The sequence below is a fragment of the Excalfactoria chinensis genome, chromosome 32, assembly GCF_039878825.1.
Source record: "Excalfactoria chinensis isolate bCotChi1 chromosome 32, bCotChi1.hap2, whole genome shotgun sequence".
Taxonomy (NCBI): domain Eukaryota; kingdom Metazoa; phylum Chordata; class Aves; order Galliformes; family Phasianidae; genus Excalfactoria; species Excalfactoria chinensis.
Window position 1 is genome coordinate 1,102,625 of NC_092856.1, and position 24,477 is coordinate 1,127,101.

Here is a 24,477-nt window from a genome sequence, read left to right on the forward strand (position 1 = left end):
TGCCCTCTGCAGGCGGTCGGGCCGGGCCGAGATGACCGCCCGGTCCTTCCTGCCACGCCGCCGGCCCGGCATAGACGGGGCCTGGCGGCTCTACGACCCCCCGCCCGTTCCCGGTGCTACGAGGTGAGCGCGGTCCGCACCGTCGGGGAGGCGAGAGGGAACGATGCGGCGGAGCTCGACGGCGGGACACCGGGAATAGAACAGGGGTTTAAAATAGCGGCGGGGCCGTGCGGGGCGGGGGGGGGGGGGGGTTGCGGCCTCGGGGCCCGGGAGGGCGGTGCGGGACTGCGGGAAGAACCGGGGGGACGGGACCGAAACCTGCCTCCGGTTGGAAGCGGTGGGGCTGCGGTGGGACCCCGTGATGGATGCGGGGCGGGGGGGGGGGAGTATATAGAGGGGGGGGGCTCCGCCACGGGGGCACCGGAAGGCGACGGGGCCGTGGGAGGACGGTTTCGGGTTGGGGGGTTTCGGTGGTAACGGCGGGGAGGGGATTTTGGGCGGATTTCCCCCCTCCGAAACCTCCGTCTTTGCGGGAACCCCGAGCCGGTTCCGAACCGCCGGGATAGACCGGAACGGAACGGGTCTGAGCCCAACCGGGATGGATCCGGTGGTGCGGATGGGGACGGACGGACGGACAGATAGACGGACAGGTGACCGCAGGGTTAGAGCTGGATGGAGGTGAGGCAGGTGGGCGGACGGAACGACGGACGGACGGAGATGCATCTCCGGGATAGCAAAAGGAAACGGCCGCAGGTGGCCGGTACCGGCGGTAGAGGCGGGGATGAACGAACCGAGAGCGAGAACCGGGACACCGGGAGAACCGGGAGAGGCGGGGACCGGCCCGGAGCGGAGCCCCCCGCCCTCCTCGCTGACATAACGTCTGCGGGGCGGTGTTTGCATTGGCAGCGCACGGCGGCGGCTCACACTTTCCACCCGCTCCGGGCAGCGGCCGCGCCGGGCTCTGAGTCAGGAGCGCTCCGGGGGGGTCGGGGTGAGGCGAGGTGAGCGCGGGGCCGGGCCGCCCTCTGCCGTCGTCGTCCTCCCCCCTCCGGTAACCGGAGGCGGCCGCACGGGTCGGAACGGGACCCCCCGACCGGCACCTGCCACGGGCCGCTGCGGAGGGGGGAGCTCCTCCAGCCCGGTTCACCGGCACTGCAGGGCCGTGGGGGGGGGGGAGGCTCCGCTCCCGGTGCCCGCTTCTCTGTGCCAGTCGCTGCACGGCGCCCGGTTTCCCGTTCTCCGGTGCCCGATCCTTCTCTCCCATTCCCCGTTCCCCATCCCGGTTCTCGGTTATCCGTCCCCCGGTTTCCCTTTCTAAACCCCCCTCGCTTTTCCGTTCCCCGTTCCGGTGCCCCGTTCCCCACTCTCCGTTCTCCCGTTCTCCATCCCGGTGTCCTCTTTCCCCCGTTCTCCCCCCCCCTCCCTCCCTCAGCCGGCACCGAACGGGGCGGACCCGGAGCTCCGCGGCCGCAGCGGGCGGAGCGCTCAGCGCCTGGCACCGGGCGCGGCACCGGGGGCGGCACCACCGGACCGGGCTCCCCCCAGCGGGGGGCGGCCCCGGTGTGAGCGTGTTCCCTCCCCGCCGCCCCCCCCCCGGCGCTCTGACTCAGCTCTTCCTCCCCCCGCTCCCCACGGCCGGGCCCCACCGCTCCGCTCCCCGCCGGCCCCGAAGGGAGGGGAGGGGGGGGGGGGGCTGGGTGTGTATGGGGGGGGGGGGCACGCCGCCGCCCTCCCCCGAGGGAAGGGGGGGGGGGGGGACGGGGCGGTGATGGACGGCCCCCTCCGCCAATAGGAGGAGGGCGGTGCGGCGCGCTGCCCAATGGGCTGGGGGGGGCGGGCGCTTCCTGGAGGCGGTGGAGGGGGGGGGCCGGGCGGGGCGGCGGTGCAGGTGGAGGCGGAGGCGGAGCTGCGGCTCCGGGACCGGCGCTGGGCGGGGCGGGACGCGCAGGTGAGACCGGAGCGCGCAGGTGGAGAGCGGAGGAGGCGCGGAGCGGGCGGGGGGAGCGCGGGGACCGACGGTTCTGTCTTGTACGGAAGGAACGACGGACGCACCGATACCGGCCCGGTGCCTTCAGCCCCGGCTCCGGTGAGTCGCGTTTGTTCCGGTGTTCCGCGTTGTGGGTTCGGTGCCGCCTCGGTGCGTTTCGTCTTCGGGTTTGGCTCCGTGGCGGTGTGTGCCCGTTCCGTGCCCGGTTCCCGGTGCGGTTCTCGATGGGGCTCCGTTCGTTTCACGCACCGGGAGCGGCGGGGACGGGAACTGCCGGTGGACGCGGACACGTCGGCGGGCGCGGTGCCAGGAGGGGGGGTTGTTGTGAGGGGGGGCTGCGCTCACGGCTCGGGGCTCTCGGAGCGATCCCGGGGCTGCGGCGGTGGATAACCGGACACCGGGACGCGTCCCCCCCCTCCTGTCGCCCTGACCGTGTCGGCGCTGCCGGTCCGCCGCTCCCGGCCCACGCGTGGCACCGTCCCACGGATCGGTGGCGGCTGAAGGCAGAGCGGGTGCTGAGCCCCCCCCCCGCTGCTCCCTGTCCCTATTGGTGTCCCTGCATCCCCGTGTCCTTCTGTGTAAGGCCTTTCGGGGACCTGCCCTGCCCCGGTGAGCTCACGGTTGGGAATGACACCCGATGGCAAAACCGGGGCCGCGGTGATGCTTCACCCTATTCCAGGCAGCCAAGGGGGTGCCCACTGTGCCCGCCCACCCCCCCCCCCTCCCTTGGGCACCCTGAGCTCTATGGACTCTGCCCTGCACCCAGCTCCGTGCCGTGCTCCCCCCCGGGCCGCTGCCCCCGCTGCTGTTTATCCGGGGCGGGGTGCGGTGTTTACCCTCACACCAAACAACGGCCGTTGTCTTGAGCTGCTGTTGCTGCCCTTGACCTGGGAGGGGGGGGTTGGGGGGCTGCTCCGTTTGGGGTGAGGGGATTCAGGGCTGCGTTCTTTGGGTCTCCTTTTGGCCTCGAGTTCTGGGTGCTGCCTTTGGGTTCGGTGCCTTTAGGGTGAGTCCTGCCGTGCCTCAGTTTCCCCCAAGCACAACAGTCAGGCCGGTGGCTCTATGGGCACAGATCCCACATGATGGGGTGGGGATGGGGGGGGGGTCTCACATATAGGGGTGCCCTCCCCGGTGTCTGCTGAGGGCACGTGGTGGTTGGTAGTGCTGAGTATGGAGAGAGGGGAACTTCAGCTTGGAGCCCAGAGAAGGGGAAGCTGTGGGGCTGCAGAGGGATGTGGGGCAGTGGGACTGTGCTGTGGGGCTCCGTGCAGAGAGAAGGGGGGCAGCTCCTGAGCTGGGGGGGGGAGGTTGGTTTGGAATGGGGTGGGGGGGGGGGTGGGGACGGAGCAGGTTAACCCGGCTGCAGCCAAGCTGAGGCCTGGGGAGGTGACCACAGGGCTGAGGGCAGCCCGGGGGGCTTTGAAGGGCTGACCCCCCCCTCCTTTAGCTTTGAAGGCAGCAGGGCTGAGCCCGAAGCTGTGGACGCGTCTTTGCCAGCTGCTGCCATGCACCCTCGGTGCACACGTGGCACACGAAGGCCCCGAGCACACACACACACATATACACGGAGGGGGATGGGGGGGGGGGAAGGGGATGGGGGAGGGCGGTGGGCGCAGCCCCGCAGCCCGGCCCTGAAGGGTGGGTGGGTGTCCGGCGACGGAGCAGGAACTTCTCCTTCGGGGAGGCGGTGGATGATGAAACCAGGCAGAAATCTCTCTCCTGGCAGCTCTGGTTGCTGGCTGGAGCCCCCGGGAGCGCTCACACTCCCCCAGTGCAGGGACCTTTCCATAGAAACCCCCCTCCCCAGTGGGGACGTTGGGCTGTTTGGGGGGTGGGATGAGGATGGGGTGGGAGCGGGGCTGCCGTCCCCGCACCTCCCGTGTCCCAATGGCAGCGCTGCATCCCCGCGTTGAGCTGCGTGTCCACACCCCGCTGAGCCTCGGGGCGACCGGGGACGGAGAGAGGGGCCGGGCTGAGACCCGTCCAACTCGCTTCATGCCAGGGAGGTGACGCTGGGGTGGCCGGGGGGGGGGGGAAATGAAGATGAAGGGGGGAGGTTGCCGTGCCTGTCCCCAGCTGTGCCCGGTGACCTTCAGAGCGCCGAGGGCCCGGTGGCAAAACGCCGTCACCCCTCTCCGTGCTCTCCGGTGCCGTGGGGAGCCGCGGGTCCCGGTGTCCCCGGGGGAGCCACCAGCGTGACGGGTTGGGGCTGTGGGCGAGGGGGGGGGGGGGGTTGAAGGGGGTGGGGGGGACTGAGCCGTGGCGAGGGAAAATGAAAGCAGGTGATGCGGAAGGAGAAGTAGGTCAGAGCGCTGGCCTCTCCCGGCAGGCTCAGCTGTGCGTGCTCCGCGCTGCCCCGGCTGTCCCCGCTGCGTCCCCATGGGCAGCGGCTGCAGGCGGCGGTGAGTTGAAGGGGATATGGGCGGGGGGATGGGGGGGGGTCCGGGGGGCTGCTCTGCCCTCGGTGCCACCGGATGGCACGGAGCACCACGGGGCTGTGACCGTTCCATGCTGTGCCCCCCCCCCCTCTCCCCACCCCGGTGCTGTCCCCGTGGCGATGCTGTTGGTGAGGATGGGTGTGGGGATGCTGCGCTCTATGGGATGGGATGGGGAAAGGAAAGGGGGGATTCTCGGTTTGGATGGTTCAATGGGGAACATCCCGGTTTGGGGACACTGTGGGGATGGCCCCGCATGCCGTAGCTTGGCTGTGTGTCCAGCTCTGCACTGCAGGATGGGGAGAGGGTTTTTGGGGGGGGGGGGTAAGTGGATGGAGGTCTCAGTGCTGTGCAGATCGGGGGGGGGGGGGTACAGCCGTGTTAAGTGGGCTCGGGGGGGATTAGAGCTGCCTGCCCCCTCCCTCCTGCCTCGGATCAGCTGTGGGCAGCGGGGAGCTGGAGGCAGCTGCGTGGGGGCGGAAGCTGGGCTATTTCAGGGGGTGTAAAGGGGGGGGGGGGGGCTGCGGGCTGCCACTGTCCTTGCTGGGTGACCCCAAGGGATGGAGCAGCGGGGCCTGTCCTATGTCAGCACTGCTGGGTGCTCAGGGTGCCACCAGGATGGGTGTGGGGGGGGGGGGTAACGTCACCCACTTATGCTCCCCCCATCACATGGGGCTGTGTGGTAGGACCTGGGGGTCTGACTGCCCCCCTCCCCCCCCCCCCCAAGGGGTTCTGTCTGTGCGCTGTGGGAGCAGAGCTGCCCCATTTGGGTCCCGCTGCCCATGGGGTCCACGAGAGCACAGCGCTCTCCATTGCCCCCCCCCTACCACCATCCTGGCTCCCCACTCAGCCCCTCCCTGCAGCTCAGGGTGGGTTTCACCCCCACTGGGATGGTCGGACCCCATGGTTGCTGTTGACCGTTTCCTTCCTGTTCTCCCCCCTTCAACCCCCCCCTTTCAGGCTCCGTTTTGGCAACCCCTTCCTTCCCTGTTCCTTCCTGCTGCCTCCACTCAGCACCGTGTCCGGGTGCAGCCGGGGACAACACAGAGTCCGACCTCATCTGCCCCATCCCCTCCCCCATGGGACAACAGGGCTCAGCAGCTCCAAGAGTGGGGCACCCTATGGGGAGCACCGCACACCCCCCCCCCCCCCATCCCATTGCTGGGCTGGGGGCCATCAGGATCCAGCCATCAGGATCCAGCCATCAGGATCCAGCCATCAGGATCCAGCCATCAGGATCCCAATGGTGACCTTGGTTCGGTACCGAGATGCTTTTGGGTCGTGCCCCATCCTGGCTTTGTGCATCCCAAACAGGTGAGGATGCAGCGTGGCTCTCTTGCAGCCCACCAGAGTGGTCCCCATTGGGTGCCCCCATAAAGCTGGGTGCTGCACCCCCTCAGCAGCCAATGCTGGTGCCGGGGATGGTTGCAACACCCCAGGGTGGGGGTGTGGGGGGGGCACATAGTGAGTCACCCCCCCCCCCCCCCCCCAATGGGGCCCGGCCACCAACGGGAACCCTGAGTCAGGGCTGTGTGCCCATGTGAGCCCCTCCCTGCCCGCCTCGCCCACCTTATCTCCCGCCCTTAGCACCTGGCACACCTGGGCCAGGGGGGGCTGGCGCCGTTCCCCTCCTTTATGGGGAGCAAAGGGCAGGTTTGGCAGGCAGGTGCCACCCTTCCCTCCCTTATAGGGTTGTTGCTCTGGGTCCTGTGCCCACCTTCAGGTCCTGGCAGCTTAAAGCAACCAAGAACACAACCTCATACACACGGCAGTGCCCATAGAGATGCCATAGGGGGGGTGGCTGCTGCCCCACTGCCTGCCCTCCCGTGGGGCTGAGCTCTTGCACAACGCACAGCAGCTCCCTATGAGAACACTGCTGGAGGCCCCCAACCCCCCCCCCTTAACCCCCCCCCAGCAGCTGCAGTGCTCTTCCCCTTTCTGCCTCTTGCCACCCTCCCCATAGCTGGCACGGCAGCGTGGGGCTGTGGGTGGGATCTGGGGGGGGGGTGAGGTTAAAGGGGGGGGAGCCCCATTGTGGCCCCATGGCACTGCCCCATCCGGGTGCTGTGTTGGTGTGGGCGGCCCCGGGGCGGGTGCTGGGGTGTGGGGCTGCAGCTTGGGAGCTAATTGCTGTTTGGCTGGGGACTCAGAGGGTGTAATTATGGGGGCATTGCAAGAAGGCTGAGCCTGCACCGGGGAGTGGAGAGAGGGGCTGGGGGGGGGGGTGTGTGGATAGGTTGGGGGGGGGGGCTGTGCCCAAGGGGTGTGGGATGGAGGAGGATGGGTGCCATGGGGGCAGCTGGGGCCATCTGAGAGCCCCCTGTGTGGGTTATGGTGTAGCTCAAGGCATTGGTGCCAGGCTTCATGCAGCAGCCAGGTCTATTGTGTGATAGGAGCCATCATTGGGGTCAGGTCTATGGTCACAGCAGTAACTGTGGATGGCCTGGTGTTGGGGTCTGCTATGGGGTCACAGCTGGACCCATGGGTTGGGCAATGGGGGCATGGCAGGATTCATATGTGGGCTGGCTATGGACCCTTGGAGTTGACTGTAGAGGTGCAGCAGGACCCGTGGATGGGCTGGCATTGGGGTCGGCTATGGGGTCACAACAGGGCCCATGAATGGGCTGGCATTGGGGTCGGCTATGGGGTCACAACAGGGCCCATGAATGGGCTGGCATTGGGGTTGGCTATGGGGTCACAACAGCGCCCATGAATGGGCTGGCATTGGGGTTGGCTATGGGGTCACAACAGGGCCCATGAATGGGCTGGCATTGGGGTCGGCTATGGGGTCACAACAAGGCTCATGGATGGGCTGGCATTGAGGTCAGCTATGGGGTCACAGCAAGGCTCATGGCTGGGCTGGTTATGGGAGCATAGCAGGACCCTTGGAGCTAACTGTAGGGACACAGCAGGACCCATGGGCCTAGCAGTGGAGCTGGTTATGGGGTCACAGCAGCACCTGTGGGGCTGGCTATGGGGTCACAGCAGGACCCATGGATGGGCTGGCTATAGGGGCACAACAGCACCTATGGGCCTGGCACTGTTTGGACTGGCTATGGGGTCACAGCAGGACCCTTGGGGCTGGCTATGGGGGCACAGCAGCACCCATGGATGGCCTGGCTATAGGGGCAGAGCAGCACCCATGGCCTACACTGTTGGGGCTGGCTATGGGGACACAGCAGCACCCTTGGGGCTGGCTATGGGGCCGAGCAGCACCCACGGCCCTGCAATGTTGGGGCTGGCTATGGGGACATAGCAGCACCCTTGGGGTTGGCTATGGGACAGAACAGCACCCATGGCCCTATTCTGTTGGGGCTGGCTATGGGGGAACAGCAGTACCCATAGGCCTGTAGTGTTGGGGCTGGCTATGGGGTCACAGCAGCACCCACGGCCCTACACTGTTGGGGCTGGCTATGGGGACACAGCAACACCCTTGGGGCTGGCTATGGGGCCGAACAGCACCCATAGGCCTGTAGTGTTGGGGCTGGCTATGGGGACACAGCAGCACCCTCGGGGTTGGCTATGGGGCCGAGCAGCACCCATGGCCCTACACTGTTGGGACTGGCTATGGGGCAGAGCAGGACCCTTGGGGCTGGCTATGGGGCCGAGCAGCACCCACGGCCCTACACTATTGGGGCTGGCTATGGGGCAGAGCAGGACCCTTGGGGCTGGCTATGGGGCCGAGCAGCACCCATGGTCCTACACTGTTGGGGCTGGCTATGGGGACACAGCAGCACCCTCGGGGTTGGCTATGGGGCCGAGCAGCACCCACGGCCCTACACTATTGGGGCTGGCTATGGGGACACAGCAGCACCCTTGGGGCTGGCTATGGGGCCGAGCAGCACCCACGGCCCTACACTATTGGGGCTGGCTATGGGGACACAGCAGCACCCTTGGGGCTGGCTATGGGGCCGAGCAGCACCCACGGCCCTACACTATTGGGGCTGGCTATGGGGCAGAGCAGGACCCTTGGGGCTGGCTATGGGGCCGAGCAGCACCCATGGTCCTACACTGTTGGGGCTGGCTATGGGGACACAGCAGCACCCTTGGGGCTGGCTATGGGGCCGAGCAGCACCCACGGCCCTGCAATGTTGGGGCTGGCTATGGGGACATAGCAGCACCCTTGGGGTTGGCTATGGGACAGAACAGTACCCATGGCCCTATTCTGTTGGGGCTGGCTATGGGGGAACAGCAGTACCCATAGGCCTGTAGTGTTGGGGCTGGCTATGGGGACACAGCAGCACCCACGGCCCTACACTGTTGGGGCTGGCTATGGGGACACAGCAACACCCTTGGGGCTGGCTATGGGGCCGAGCAGCACCCACAGCCCTACACTATTGGGGCTGGCTATGGGGCAGAGCAGGACCCTTGGGGCTGGCTATGGGGCCGAGCAGCACCCACGGCCCTACACTATTGGGGCTGGCTATGGGGACATAGCAGGACCCTTGGGGCTGGCTATGGGGCCGAGCAGCACCCATGGTCCTACACTGTTGGGGCTGGCTACGGGGACACAGCAGCACCCTTGGGGCTGGCTATGGGGCCGAGCAGCACCCACGGCCCTACACTATTGGGGCTGGCTATGGGGCAGAGCAGGACCCTTGGGGCTGGCTATGGGGCCGAGCAGCACCCACGGCCCTACACTATTGGGGCTGGCTATGGGGCAGAGCAGGCCAGGCATGCGCAGGGGGCCGTGGACAGGCTGTAGCACGCTGCACCGAACCCAGCCCTGCGGTGGCAGCCCGGCTCCCGGCCGTGGCCAGCAATGGAGCAGCCAGCAATGGAGCAGCCAGCACCCATCGCCCAGCCCCGGGGCGGCGGGAGGGCTGGGAGCCACACGGTGCCACCGCAGCCATGGGGATGGGGAGGGGATGGCTGCAGTGCCAACCCAGCAGGCAGCTCTAGGCTGGGAAACAGGGGGGTGAGGGGTGGGTTGGGGTTCCCCCCCCCCCTTGTTCTGGGTTGGTGTCGGTTGCAGAAGGGTTAATAGCTTGTGTGTGTGTTCTGGGAAGAAACGGGGCTGGGAGGTGCGTGACCCGGGGTGTGGGCGTCGACTCCTTTTGAGGTGGGATCCGAGAGAGCTGAAGTGCAAGTAAGGGGAGCGGGGCCAAGTTCACACTGCAGCACCCTGCCTTGCCTCCGCCGGAGCAGCGCCCCGGCCACGCGGGCACAAGGAGCCAGGTGAGCAACGTGGCCCACCCTGCTGTTATCTATGGGGGTTATAAGGGCTGGTATGGGGGATGTGGGGTGGCAATGGGGTCGTTTCCAGGTGGTTTTAGGGTTGGTGGGGGGGGGATGCTGGTGTTGAGCGAGCCCTGCGATGGGGTGGGAGGGATGGGGTGGGTGGCCCAGTGGGGTGACCGTGGTGTCCGCTCTGCTGGCATGTGGCATCATATAGGGATGGCTTTGGGGCCGCGGTGCTGGGATGGGAACCTGAGGGTGGGGGGTGGGCTCTGGTGGGTGAGGGGAGGTGGGTCCCCATTGCAGGCGGTGGTGGGGATGCGGCCTTGAGCCCGGTGTTGCACGGTGTGGGGCTGAGAGCCAGGATGGGGCCGTGCCATGATGTGAGCCCGCACGCCCCACACTGCTGAGGGCTCAGCCCCATGGCTATGGGGAGCTGGAGGTTTTAGGGGGCAGCTTGGTGGGCACGCAATGGGATGGGGTGCGCAATGGGGTGGGATGCGCAATGGGATGGGGTCCCGCTATGGGGCGGCAGCCATAGGGCTCACCCCCCTGGCTGTGGGGTGGGTGGGTGCTGTTTACCCTCTCATCTCTTCACCCCATTTCCTTTCTTGTGTGCTGGCTGTTTTCTTCTTTCAAAGAGTGGGGAGCTTTTCCCCAGCCCTCATCCGGGCTCCCATTTGGCATTGGGACCCCCCCAAGGACCCCAACCCACACATTGGGGCCACCAGGCCGGGCCGGACCCCCACCCATTGCCAAGCTCCAGCAGGTGCTGTAGTGCAGAGGGCCGTGCAGCCCCCCATCCCACAACCACACCGACCCTAATGCGGCACCCAAGCTGCCTCTTGGGATGAATGGGTGGGTGGGGGGCCGCCTGGGTCCCTTCCCAGCTCCCAAAGGGCGCAGGGCCCCGTGGGGCGAGGGGTTGGGCGCTGGGCTCACCTTCCTGGCTGACTCATTCTCCCCAGTGTAGCTGTGAAGTCCCTCGACAGCCCAGCAGCAGCTGGGAGCACCCTGAGGTGGGGGTAGCGCTCCATCCCCCCCCCCCCCCCTTATATCCACCTTCATACAGTGAGGAGGGCACGACGTGGGGTCCCTCCGGGTCCGGGTTGGCCCATTGCCTGTGTTGCAGGCTGCGGTCCCTACCGACGCGGTGGGGCTGGCAGGTGCCGTGGGGCCGGCGGCGGTTCGGTGTCAGGGTGACCCGGAGCCATTGTTCCCATTGCCGGCTGCCCATTCGGCATAAGGAGCGAACCCCCCCCTCCCTCCACCTCCCCAGCCCCCCCCCCCCTTTCATTCCCCAGCCCCGCGCGGCCGCCGAGGGCGAAACGGGGCCCGGCTGCGGGCATTGACGTAACCGAGAAAGTGCTGCTCTTTGGGGAGGGGGGGGGGGGGGCGGACATTCGACGGGCATCCTGATGCTCCCCTCCCCATCCATCACTCTGCCCCCACGGTGACATTGTCCCCACGGACCACCCGGGGGTCTCGGTGGGGTTGGGGGCAGCTCCGATACCTTCACACCTTGTTCCATCCCCCCCCCCCCCCGCCCCCCAACCCCTCAGTTTCCTTATCGCCGCTGCGATCTCCTCGATGGCACCCGCTCAGCATGTGACTTCGCTCCCGTGGGGAGGATGCGCGGGGGGAAGGGGGGGGGATGGGGCCGGGGTGTCGGGGGAGAAGCGATGGAAAATCCCCCTCCTGTCACCATCCCCGCCTCCGGCTCCGGTCCTTCATCCGCAAGCATCCGCCCGGGGGTCCCGGCTCCATCCTTCGCCCCCCCCCCCGCTTTGCAATCAGCGGATGAAGCGCTGGAGTTTTGTGCCCCCCCCCTAAACACACACCTTCCCATAACGGCAGAGATGTGTGAGCAGCAGCCGTGCAGCGGCTGTTGTGCTCACAGGAGGGAGGAGGGGGGGGGGCTTTACACACTATTGGACCCCCCCCCCTTCATCCTCCCGGCTGAGCTCAGCAGCGGTGCCGGCACTGCGGACGGGAGGAGCCGCGGGGATGCGGAGCGCAACGCACACGAGTCCGTCTGTCCGTCCTGCCACCTCTCGATGGCATCTCCCCCCCCCCCCCCAGCTCGCTCACCTCCCCTAATCCCACCCCCCCAACCCCCCCCCCCCCCAGCTGCTAATCCCGTTGATCCCATCGGGGGCTGTCGCAGCCTGTTGGCTCCCGGCGCCCTGATGCTTTAATCGCCCCTAATCCCTTCGCCCCCGCCTCGTGGGCACCGCGGACCCCGCAGGGGTGGGCACGGGGACGTCGGACGGCGCCGGCATCCCGGGCGGTCGGAGCTGCCCCGCTTCCCAGTTTCAGGGGCGGCTGCCTCCTGCCCTGCCGGTCGGGCCTGCTCTGCAGCGCGGGGCGGCTCCGCAGCCGGTTGCTCCGGGGCCGTTCCCAGCCGCCTGCCGAGGCAGCCCCAGCTTGGCGAGCTCCCAAGCGCAGGGAGCGGCCGGCGCTGGGATGGGGATGGGCTCCTGCGCCGGGGGCCGCCGGCCGCGCCGCCCCTCATCGGGCAAGAGGGGGCACGTCCCCCCCGCCCGCCGACGGCACCGCGCGGCTTGGCACGGCCACGGCGCCGGGCTTCGGTTCGGAGCGGCCCGACCCGTCCCGTCCCGTCCCCATGGAGATGGGCGCAGCTCGGCACCACGATGTCCGGCGGCGCGGTTTCGATCTGCGGCGCAACTGGGTTTTGCTCCGTGGCACAGCCCGGGTTTGTTCTATGGCACAGCCTGGGTTTGTTCTATGGCACAGCCTGGGTTTGTTCTATGGCACAGCCTGGTTTTATTCTATGGCACAGCCTGGGTTTGTTCTATGGCACAGCCTGGGTTTGTTCTATGGCACAGCCCAGTTTTGTTCTATGGCACAGCCTGGTTTTATTCCATGGCACAGCCCAGGTTTGTTCTATGGCACAGCCTGGTTTTATTCTATGGCACAGCCCAGGTTTGTTCTATGGCACAGCCCAGGTTTGTTCTATGGCACAGCCTGGTTTTGCTCCATGGCACAGCCTGGTTTTGCTTTATGGCACAGCCCGGTTTTGCCCCATGGCACAGCCTGGCTTTGTTCTATGGCACAGCCTGGTTTTGCTTTATGGCACAGCCTGGGTTTGTTCTATGGCACAGCCTGGCTTTCCTCCACAGCACAGCCTGGTTTTGCTTTATGGCACAGCCTGGCTTTCCTCCACAGCACAGCCTGGTTTTGCTTTATGGCACAGCCTGGTTTTGTTCTATGGCACAGCCTGGTTTTATTCTATGGCACAGCCTGGCTTTGTTCTATGGCACAGCCTGGTTTTGCTTTATGGCACAGCCGGGGTTTGTTCCATGGCACAGCCTGGCTTTCCTCCACAGCACAGCCTGGTTTTGCTTTATGGCACAGCCTGGCTTTGTTCTATGGCACAACCAGGCTTTCCTGCGTGGCACAGCCTGGTTTTGCTTTATGGCACAGCCTGGTTTTGCTCCACGGCGCCTCACTCACGCTTTACCCCATGGCACAGCCTGCCTTTCCTCCATAGCACAACCCTAGATGCTCAGACACGGTGATGCCACACACATGGTGCTGCCTGTGCCACCAGACAGACCCTTCCCTGGGGTCACCAAGCAGCCATAGATCACCGTGCTGCGAACCAGGACACAATCCAAGCTGCAGCTCCACTGCCACCATCCCCACGCTCAGCACTCAGGGCTGCATCCATCACCCACCCAGGGTGCACACTTTGCCATGTGTGTTGCTCCAGGTGTGATCCCCAAAGCACGACACTGCATGGAACCACACACACACCCACCCCCCACCACCTCGGTGCCGGTACCGCCGTGCCGGGTCCAACCTGCCCTATGGGGCCGCCAGCCCGGGGAGGCCTCGGTGCTTCTTTTATGGCAGCGCTGACGCAAAGCTCTGCCAGCTGCAGCGTGGGAAAGGCCCTGCTCACGCAGGCAGGGCTTGGCTGGCTGGGCGAGGAGCGGCCCGGGGCTGGGGCAAAGCGTAGGGAGTGGGGGGGGGGGGGGGGGCTGGGCCCCCACTGGGAGCGGGGGCAGGAACCCAGAGCTGCGCTGATCCTAATCTGCGGGCAGGAAGCGCGGCCCCGTCTTCCCAGCCCGGTTGCGGGGCGGCCCCCGGCTTTGGAAGGGGGGGGGGGGGGGGGAGGGCTCTCTTCCCGGTACCGCCGCCCACCCGCTTTCCCAGGACGGGGAGCTGCGGCCGGTGGGGCGGGGGGCTGCGGTGGGGTGGGCCGGGGGGATGCGGTGGGGTGGGCAGGCAGGAAGCGCAGCGCTTCGACGCCGCTCAAAGGCGCCGCGCTGAGATTTCCCCCTTTGCTGCGGTCGCTTTGGGGGCGGCGGTGGAGGGAGGAGGGAGGGGGGATGCGGTGGGGGGGCCCGACAGCGGCACGCGTCGCTTCCATGGCGTCCAACCGAGGTTTGGGTGCTCGGAGGTGATACTGAACCGGGACCACTCTTGGGGTGCCCACCCTGCAGCAGAGCTGATGCTTTGGCACCCATGGGTGCTGCTTGATGGGAAGGAGTCTCCTTGCACCACAGCAGAGCCAGTGCTTTGGCACCCATGGGTGCTGCATGGTGGGAAGGAGTCTCCTTGCATCGCAGTGGAGCCAATGCTTTGGCACCCATGGGTGCTGCTTGGTGGGAAGGAGTCTCCTTGCATCGCAGTGGAGCCAATGCTTTGGCACCCATGGGTGCTGCATGGTGGGAAGGAGCCTCCTTGCATTGCAATGGAGCCAACGCTTTAGCACCCATGGGTGCTGCATGGTGGGAAGGAGTCTCCTTGCATCGCAGTGGAGCCAATGCTTTGGCACCCATGGGTGCTGCATGGTGGGAAGGAGTCTCCTTGCATCGCAGTGGAGCCAATGCTTTAGCACCCATGGGTGCTGCATGGTGGGAAGGAGTCTCCTTGCACCGCAGCAGAGCCAGTGCTTTGGCACCCATGGGTGCTGCATGGTGGGAAGGAGTCTCCTTGCATCGCAGTGGAGCCAATGCTTTAGCACCCATAGGTGCTGCATGGTGGGAAGGAGTCTCCTTGCATCGCAGTGGAGCCAATGCTTTGGCACCCATGGGTGCTGCATGGTGGGAAGGAGTCTCCTTGCACCACAGCAGAGCCAGTGCTTTGGCACCCATGGGTGCTGCATGGTGGGAAGGAGCCTCCTTGCATTGCAGTGGAGCCAACGCTTTAGCACCCATGGGTGCTGCATGGTGGGAAGGAGTCTCCTTGCATCGCAGTGGAGCCAATGCTTTAGCACCCATGGGTGCTGCATGGTGGGAAGGAGTCTCCTTGCATCGCAGTGGAGCCAATGCTTTAGCACCCATAGGTGCTGCATGGTGGGAAGGAGTCTCCTTGCATTGCAGTGGAGCCAACGCTTTAGCACCCATGGGTGCTGCATGGTGGGAAGGAGTCTCCTTGCATCGCAGTGGAGCCAACGCTTTAGCACCCATGGGTGCTGCATGGTGGGAAGGAGATTCTTCACACTACAGCACCGCAGCAGAGCTGACGTTTTGGCCCCCATGGGTGCTGCATGGTAGGATGAGGTTTCCTTGCACCGCAGCAGAGCTGATGCTTTGGCACCCATAGGTGCTGCATGGTGGGAAGGAGTCTCCTTGCATCGCAGTGGAGCCAATGCTTTGGCACCCATGGGTGCTGCATGGTGGGAAGGAGCCTCCTTGTATTGCAGTGGAGCCAACGCTTTAGCACCCATGGGTGCTGCATGGTGGGAAGGAGATTCTTCACACTACAGCACTGCAGCAGAGCTGACGTTTTGGCCCCCATGGGTGCTGCATGGTAGGATGAGGTTTCCTTGCACCGCAGCAGAGCTGATGCTTTGGCACCCATAGGTGCTGCATGGTGGGAAGGAGTCTCCTTGCATCGCAGTGGAGCCAATGCTTTGGCACCCATGGGTGCTGCATGGTGGGAAGGAGTCTCCTTGCATCGCAGTGGAGCCAATGCTTTGGCACCCATGGGTGCTGCATGGTGGGAAGGAGTCTCTTTGCACCGCAGCAGAGCCAGTGCTTTGGCACCCATGGGTGCTGCATGGTGGGAAGGAGCCTCCTTGTATTGCAGTGGAGCCAACGCTTTAGCACCCATGGGTGCTGCATGGTGGGAAGGAGATTCTTCACACTACAGCACTGCAGCAGAGCTGACGTTTTGGCCCCCATGGGTGCTGCATGGTAGGATGAGGTTTCTTTGCACCGCAGCAGAGCTGATGCTTTGCTTTAGCACCCATGGGTGCTGCATGGTGGGAAGGAGTCTCCTTGCATCGCAGTGGAGCCAATGCTTTAGCACCCATGGGTGCTGCATGGTGGGAAGGAGTCTCCTTGCATCGCAGTGGAGCCAATGCTTTGGCACCCATGGGTGCCACCCGGTGCTGATCCCCCTCCCCTTATCCTCCCTCAGGTGAGGACGATGGCGAGCCCCGAGGACGACCTGATCGGCATCCCCTTCCCCGAGCACAGCAGCGAGCTGCTGAGTAGCCTGAACGAGCAGCGGCACCTCGGGGTGCTGTGCGACGTCACCATCAAGACGCAGGGCTTGGAGTACCGCACTCACCGCGCCGTTCTGGCCGCTTGTAGCCGTTACTTTAAGAAGCTGTTTGCGGGACCGGGACCGGGTCAGGAAGTTTGCGAATTGGACTTTGTTGGACCGGAGGCTTTGGGAGCTCTGTTGGAGTTCGCTTACACCGCCACGCTGACCATCAGCAGCTCCAACATGGGCGAGGTGCTGCAGGCAGCCCAGCTGCTGGAGATCCCTTGCGTTATCTCCGCCTGCGCCGACATCCTGCAGTGTCACGGCTTGGAAGCTCCCGGTCCCGATGATGACGATTGCGAACGCGCTCGCCGTTACCTGGAAGCTTTTGCCACCCTTCCCGATGGGGACCCCCCCGCCGCCCCCCCCGCCCGCCCCGCAGCCCGTCGCAGCAAGAAGACCCGCAAGTTCCTTCAGGCTCGCGGCGCACGCCTCAATAACCACAACGAGGAGCCGCCCGCTGAGGCCGAAGGCTCCCGCAGCCCCCTGCCCGCCCCGCAGCCCCCATCTCCGCCCCCTATGCCCGAGGGGTTGGCGCAGCCCTACGAGGCCTTCGAAGTGCCCGAGGAGGAGGAGCTGCCCCCGCACGCCTTCCCCTTCCCTTACCAGATGTCCCCCGAGGAAGGCGGCTCGGACGACGATGCCATCGATCCCGATCTGATGGCTTATCTGAGTTCGCTTCATCACGAGGCGCTGGCGCCCGGGCTGGATAGCCCCGATAAATTGGTTCGTAAAAGGCGTTCCCAAATGCCCCAGGAGTGTCCCGTGTGCCACAAAGTCATCCACGGCGCCGGCAAGCTGCCGCGTCACATGCGCACTCACACGGGGGAGAAGCCGTTCGCCTGCCAAGTGTGCGGCGTGCGCTTCACGCGGTGAGTGCTGCCGGGTCCCCCTGTGTGCCCATGGGGTCCCCTGGGTGCCTGTGGTGTCCCTCTGTGTGCCCATGGGGTCCCCTGTGTGCCCATGGTGTCCCCCGGGGTGCCCATGGGGTCCCCTGGGTGCCTGCAGTGTCCCCTGCCCCATGTGTCCCCTGGGTGCCCACCATGTCCCCCTGGGTGCCCACCATGTCCCCCTGGGTGCCCATCGTGTTCCTCTGTGTGCCCATGGTGTCCCCCGGGGTGCCCATGGGGTCCCCTGGGTGCCTGTGGTGTCCCTCTGTGTGCCCATGGTGTCCCCTGCCCTATGTGTTCCCCGGGTGCCCCCTGTGTCCCCCTGTGTGCCCGTGGTGCCCCCCGGGGTGCCCATGGGGTCCCCTGGGTGCCCATGGTGTCCCCTGCCCTATGTGTTCCCCGGGTGCCCCCTGTGTCCCCCTGTGTGCCCGTGGTGTCCCCTGGGTGCCCATGGGGTCCCCTGGGTGCCTGCAGTGTCCCCTGCCCCATGGTGTCCCCCAGGTGCCCACCATGTCCCTCTGTGTGCCCGTGGTGTCCCTCTGTGTGCCCATGGGGTCCCCTCGGTGCCCACAGTGTCCCCTGCCCCATGGTGTCCCCCAGGTGCCCACCATGTCCCCCTGTGTACCCGTGGTGTCCCCTGGGGTGCCAATGGGGTCCCCTGGGTGCCTGCAATGTCCCCTGCCCCATGGTGTCCCCCAGGTGCCCATCGTGTCCCTCTGTGTGCCCGTGGTGTCCCCTGTGTGCCCATGGGGTCCCCTGGGTGCCTGCAGTGTCCCCTGCCCTATGGTGTCCCCCTGTGTGCCCGTGGTGTCCCTCTGGGTGCCCATGGGGTCCCCTGGGTGCCCATGGTGTCCCCTGCCCCATGCTGTCCCCACAGCACCTCCCTGTCACACACTGTCCCCATAAGGTCCCCAGTGTCCCCACAGCACATCCCTGTCCCACTCAGTCCCCATAAGGTCCCCCACAGCTCCCCCCAACCCCACCCCACCCCCATCTCCCCCCATACCCTCTCCGTGCCGCTCTATACCCTCATCCTGACCCCCTTTTTCCCCCTTTCCCCCCCCCCCTTTTATAGGAACGACAAGCTGAAGATCCACATGCGCAAGCACACGGGCGAGCGACCCTATTCGTGCCAGCACTGCAGCGCCCGCTTCCTGCACAGCTACGACCTAAAGAACCACATGCACCTGCACACCGGAGCTCGGCCCTACGAGTGCTACCTCTGCCATAAAGCCTTCGCCAAGGACGACCACCTTCAACGGCACCTCAAGGGTCAGAACTGCCTGGAGGTTCGCACCCGACGCCGGCGCCGCGAAGACCCCCCCCCACCTCCGCCCCCCGACGCTCCGCCCGGTCTCGATCTCTCCAATGGGCGGCTGGAGGGGCTGCGCCTTTCCCTTGCTCGTTATTGGGGGCCGGCTCAGGTGAAGGAGGAGGAAGAGGAGCCGGAGATGGAGATGGAGCCTGAGGCTGAAGAAGGGCCGCAGCCGGACGGCATGGTGCCCGTGGAGATGGTGTAGAGCGGCACGATGGGGGGCGGTGGGCTGAGCCGGGCCGGGCCGGGCCGAGCCGAGACATGCTTGGCCAGGCCGGGCCGGGCCGGGCCGGGTGCTGGGCCGGGCCGAGCTGGGCTGAGCTGAGCCGGGTTGTACCAGGCTGGGCTGAGCCGTGCCGGGACAAGCCGTGCTGGGCTGAGCCGGGCCAGGATAACCTATGCTGGACCAACCTGTGCCAGGCTGAACCATGCCAGGCTGAGCCGTGCTGGGCTGAGCCGTGCCAGGCTAACCTATGCTGGACCAACCTGTGCCAGGCTGAGTCGTACCAGGCTGAGCTGTGCCGGGCTGAGCCGTGCCAGGCTAACCTATGCTGGACCAACCTGTGCCGGGCTGAACCATGCCAGGCTGAGCCGTGCCAGGCTGAGCCGTGCCAGGCTGAGCCGTGCCAGGCTAACCTATGCTGGACCAACCTGTGCCAGGCTGAGTCGTTCTAGGCTAACCTATTCTGGACCGACCTGTGCCAGGCTGAACCATGCCAGGCTGAGCCGTGCTGGGCTGAGCCGGGCCAGGCTAACCTATGCTGGACCAACCTGTGCCAGGCTGAGCTGTGCCAGCCCAGCCTATACCGGTCCAACTCATGCCTGGCCAACTCATACCGGGCCAACGTGTGCCAGGCTGCACCACGCCGGTCCGTGCTGTGAGCCGGTCCAATCGGTCCAATGTGTGCTGTGCCGGTCCGGGCTGAGCGGAGCCGTTCTGTTCCGTATTATGGCCGTATTATGCCCAGCGTAGCCCCGGCCGTGCCGTGCGGTACCGGGCCGGACCGGAGCGTACCGTCCCGCACCAGGGCCGTGCCCGGCGGCCGTAGGGAGGAGCGGAGCGGGTCCCGCCCGTGTCCCGGAGCAGAACTGCCCGCCTCGCCCCATCGCGCTCCGTTCCTGTTTTTCCCGTCACGGTTTGTTCTGAATTATGCAAAGGGGGAAATTCCCCCCCTGGCGGATTTGCACAATGGGGCGGGGGGGGCCCCGCCGCCGCCGCCGCCGCCGTTCATTCCAACCCCCCCCCCCCCCCCCTCCTTTCTCCCCCCCCCTTCCCGTATTCCCGGGGCAGCCCCCGCCTCCATGCAGGGACCACCCCCCTTTTACCCCCCCCCGGTTCCATCCCCAGGAACCGAAGCGCGGCACTGGGTGGGGGTTCCCGGTGGGGCGGTGGGGGGGGTCCCCGCCGCTCGTCCCGCGCTGTAAATAGCTTAACCCCGGAGCCCCCCCCCCTTACCCCGAGCAGCCCCCCCCCCCGGCGAGCCCCCCTCGCCCCTGCACTCCCGGCTGCTTTCTCTCGTTGCACTATTCCGGGTGAGCCCCCCCGGGACCCCCATGTCCCCACCCCGGGGTGGCCGGGTTTCCCCCCCCCCCTCCCCCTCCCCTCCCCTCTTTCTCTCCCCCCACACCCCCGCCAGCCCTTTGCACATGGCCCCAGGGCGCACACCCGGGGATGGACGGGATGGGATGGGGGGGGGGGGGGGGGTGTTGGTGGGGGGGGGTGGACCGGCACTATTTGCCTAAAAGCAGAGTTTATCTATATTTAAAACAGAAAGATGATGTAATATATACCCACCCCCCACCCCAGGACCCCCGCCTTCCCCCCCCCCCCCTCCCCCCTCCCGCTGCTCCTCGTTACCCCTGCGCCTGTCCTTGCCATGGGGTGATGGAGACGGTGGGGGGGTGGTGGGGTGGTGGTGGGGGGGGGAACTCCCGTCGTGGCTTTAAAAAGTGCCTTATGGGGAACTTGAATTTCTCGGCGACTTGAACCTCTCCGGTGTCGGAAACCGAACGGATCGTCCGCTGTTGATCTGTCCGGGTTTTGGTTTCGTTTTTGGTTTTATTTTCGTTTTCGTTTTTGTTTCGTTTTGTTTGTTTTTTTTTTAAACGAAGGCTGCTTGATAATAAACGGAGAAGCAGGGAATAAAGAGACCCGACCGTCTGTCTGTCTGTAAACCTGAGCTGGGTGTGGGGCTGGATGTGGGGCTGGGTGGGGGGCAATGGGGGCTGGACTTGGGGACACGATGGGGATGGAATTGGGGACACAAAGGGGGTGGATGTGGGGATATAATGGGGATGGAAATGGGGGCGTAATGGGGATGGATTTGGGGACATAATTGGGATGGATTTGGGGACATGATGGGGATGGATTTGGGGACACTATAGGGATGGACATGGGGACATAAAGGGGGTGGATGTGGGGACATAATGGGGATGGAAATGGGGACTTAATGGGGATGGATATGGGGACATAATGCGGATGGATTTGGGGACACTATAGGGATGGACATGGGGACACAAAGGGGTCGGGATTGGGGACATGAAGAGGTTGGACATGGGGATATAATGGGGATGGAAATGGGGACGTAATGGGGATAGATTTGGGGACATAATTGGGGTGAGTCTGGGGACATGATGGGGATGGATTTGGGGACACTATAGGGATGGATTTGGGGACACAAAGGGGGTGGATGTGGGGACATAATGGGGATGGAAATGGGGACGTAATGGGGATGGATATGGGGACATAATGGGGATGGATTTGGGGACACTATAGGGATGGACATGGGGACATAAAGGGGGTGGATGTGGGGATATAATGGGGATGGAAATGGGGGAGTGATGGGGATGGATTTGGGGACACTATGGAGATGGACATGGGGACACAAAGGGGATGGAACTGGTGACTCAAAGGGGTTGGATGTGGGGACATAATGGGGATGAAAATGGAACAGCAGCTCAGACCACGGGGACACTTAGAGCTCGAGGACCGGGTGCTTTATTTACCCATTCCCTCCCCGTTTTGCTCCCGGCTTCCATCGTGCTTCAGGGGCTGCAGATGCATCCCCACGTCCCTATGTTATGTCCCCACGTCCCCATATTATGTCCCCACGTCCCCATGTTATGTCCCTACGTCCCCATATTATGTCCCCACGTCCCTATGTTATGTCCCCACGTCCCCATATTATGTCCCCACGTCCCCATGTTATGTCCCCACGTCCCCATATTATGTCCCCACGTCCCTATGTTATGTCCCCACGTCCCCATATTATGTCCCCACGTCCCCATGTTATGTCCCCACGTCCCCAAGGCGTCTCTCCATGGCCGCTGAGCCGCCTGCGTGGCACCGTCCCTCCATCACCGCTTTCTGCCCCGCGGTCGCTCAGCCCGCACCTCCTCCAGCTCACTGCCGCTGCCCTCGGGCTGCTCCTGGTAGCTGAAATCAAGGCTGGAAAGGACGGGGATGGAGGGGGGGGGGGACTCAGAGCCGTGCTTTGGGGCTGTCACCCCGCACCCCCACGGCCGCCCGTCCCGGCCCTCACCTGGACATCGAGCTGTCCTCATCGGCCGCGTCGTCGTCCCCGTCGCTCTCCTCCTCCTCCTCCCCCTCCTCCTTCAGCCGTGCCCGCAGCATCGCTGCTGTCTTGGGGGGCAAACGGCGGCCCCCTCCCCTTCCCCGCGCCACCCGGCGGATGCGCTTCTCCAGCTGCCTGCCGTGCTCCCGCAGCTGCTGCCGCTCCTGACCGCGCAGCGCCCGCACCGCTCCCAGCCACAGCTCCGGGGTCTCCTCGTCGCTGGAGTCACTGAGGGGTCGGGGAAGGGGGTGGGTAAACCCAGGGCATCTCCTAACCCACCCCATCCCCAAACCCACCCCATCCCCAAACCCACCCCGTCTTCAAACACACCCCATCCCCAAACCCACAGCACCCCCCGACCCATGGCATCCCCTAACCCCCCCCAACTCCAAACCCACCCCATCCCCAAACCCACAGCACCCCCCGACCCATGGCATCCCCTAACCCCCCCCCAACTCCAAACCCACCCCATCCCCAAACCCACCCCGTCCCCTAACCCACTCCATCCCCAAATCCAAGGCATCCACTAACCCACCCCATCCCCAAACCCACCCCGTCCCCTAACCCAAGGCATCTGCAAACCCAACCCACCCCCATGCTCTCCACATCCCTAAACCCACCCCATCTCCAAACCCACGGCATCCCCAAATCCACCCCATTCCCAAAACCAAGGCATCCCCCAACCCACCCCGTCCCCATACCTTCCCCATCCCCAAACCCACCCCATCCCCAACCCATGGCATCCCCTAACCCCCACCAACTCCAAACCCACCCCATCCCCAAAACCAAGGCATCCCCAAACCCACAGCATCCCCCAACCCAAGGCATCCCCCAACCCATAGCAAACCCAAACCCACCCCATCCCCAAACCCACAGCATCCCCCAACCCATGGCAAACCCAAACCCACAGCATCCCCCAACCCATGGCAAACCCAAACCCACAGTGTCCCCCAACCCATCCCCAAACCCAATCCATACCCTCCCCATCCCCAAACCCACCCCATCCCCAAACCCATGGCATCCCTCAACCCAATCCATCCCCCAACCCACCCCAGACCCACAGCATCCCCCAACCCATGACAAACCCAAACCCACCCCATCCCCAAACCCACAGCAAACCCAAACCCTCCCCATCCTCCAAGCTCACAGCATCCCCCAACCCACTCCATCCCCCAACCCCACCCCACTTATACACCCCCACGTCCCCCCCTTCCCCCCCTGTGCCCCCCTGCCCGCTCACATCTCCTCATCCCCCATGTCCTCAATGCTCAGGGGTCCCATGCACACGGAGCAGATGTTGTTTAGGGTTTCATAGCACTGGCTGCAGTACAACCCTACAGAGCACACAGCAGCAAAGAGGGGTTGGGATGGCTGGGGAAGAGGAGGGGGGTTGGGGGTCCCATTTTTCCCTCCCATCACCCACCTTTGCAGCCAACAGTGATGCACGTGTGGAGGTTCTTGGCTGGCACCCCACATGCCAGGCAGCTCTTCTGCTGCACACCCAGGAGCCGAAGCAGTGAGTTGAAGCCGGGCACCCTGGGGGAACAAATAGGGGCAATTCAGTGGGGTGGGGGGTGATGCCATCCCTGGGGCTGAGGGCAAAATCCCCATCCTATCCCATCCCCCAACCCATCCCACCCCATCCCGCAACCCATCCCATCCCCCAACCCATCCCATCCCATCCCATCCCATCCCCTAACCCATCCCATCCCCTAACCCATCCCATCCCATCCCATCCCATCCCATCCCACCCCATCCCCAACCCCATCCCATCCCATCCCCTAACCCATCCCACCCCATCCCCAACTCCATGGCATCCCCCAACCCCACTCCATCCCCAACCCCATGGCATCCCCCAACCCAATCTATCCCCCAATCCCACCCCATCCCCCAACCCACCCCATCCCCAACCCCACATCATTCCCAACCCTACACCATCCCCAACCCCATGGCATCCCCCAACCCCACACCATCCCCAACCCCATGGCTTCCCCCAACCCAATACATCCGCAACCCACCCCTTCCCCAGCTCCACACTGTCTCCAACCCCACACCATCCCCCAACTCCATGTCATCCCTCAACCCAATCCATTCCCCAACCCCACACTATCCCCCAACCCCATGGCATCCCCCAACCCACCCCATCCCCAACCCCACTCCATCCCCAACCCTATGGCATCCCCCAACCCAATCCATCCCCCAACCCCACTCCATCTCTAACCCAATCCATCCCCAGCCCACCCCATCCCCAACCCCATGTCATCCCTCAACCCAATCCATTCCCCAGCCCCACACTATCCCCCACCCCATGGCACCCCCCAACCCAATTCATCCCCAACCCCACCCCATCCCCAACACTATGGCATTCCCCAAACCCAATCCATCCCCCAGCCCCACTCCATCTCTAACCCAATCCATCCCCAACCCACCCCATCCCCAACCCCACCCCATCTCCAACCCCACACCATCCCCAACCCCATGGCATCCCCCAACCCAATACATCCCCAACCCACCCCTTCCCCAGCTCCACCCCATTTCCAACCCCACACCATCCCCCAACTCCATGGCATCA

General features: G+C 65.2%; 2 protein-coding genes across 6 annotated transcripts; one reads left to right on the forward strand and one right to left on the reverse strand.

The window, feature by feature from the left end:
* The first annotated feature begins 81 nt into the window (after window positions 1-81).
* ZBTB7B (zinc finger and BTB domain containing 7B) lies at window positions 82-18,815 on the forward strand. 5 transcript variants are annotated; one of them, XM_072358734.1, is made up of 3 exons: window positions 82-123; window positions 15,997-16,997; window positions 18,091-18,815. In XM_072358734.1, the coding sequence occupies exons 2-3, from the start codon at window positions 16,006-16,008 to the stop codon at window positions 18,533-18,535; spliced, it is 1,437 nt and encodes a 478-aa protein (XP_072214835.1). In that variant the 5' UTR covers window positions 82-123; window positions 15,997-16,005; the 3' UTR covers window positions 18,536-18,815. The 5 variants fall into 5 exon arrangements, with proteins under 5 accessions (XP_072214835.1, XP_072214831.1, XP_072214832.1 ...); XM_072358730.1 differs by lacking the exon at window positions 82-123 and adding an exon at window positions 1,870-1,948; XM_072358731.1 differs by lacking the exon at window positions 82-123 and adding an exon at window positions 1,981-2,086.
* Window positions 18,816-20,270: 1,455 nt separating this feature from the next.
* Window positions 20,271-23,441, reverse strand: DCST2 (DC-STAMP domain containing 2; the record flags this gene model as incomplete). The annotated part of the gene is made up of 4 exons (XM_072358617.1): window positions 20,271-21,778; window positions 21,873-22,133; window positions 23,146-23,239; window positions 23,329-23,441. Coding segments are annotated over 4 exons (559 nt in total), but the record flags the coding sequence as incomplete, so codon positions are not given.
* Between the last annotated feature and the right edge of the window lie 1,036 nt (window positions 23,442-24,477).

Excerpts from the sequence above, each read along its gene's own strand:
- ZBTB7B (XM_072358734.1), top strand. The coding sequence starts at position 16,006 with ATGGCGAGCCCCGAGGACGACCTGATCGGCATCCCCTTCCCCGAGCAC. Across the intron at positions 16,998-18,090 it reads TGCGGCGTGCGCTTCACGCG|GAACGACAAGCTGAAGATCC; the intron begins GTGAGTGCTGCC and ends CCCCTTTTATAG.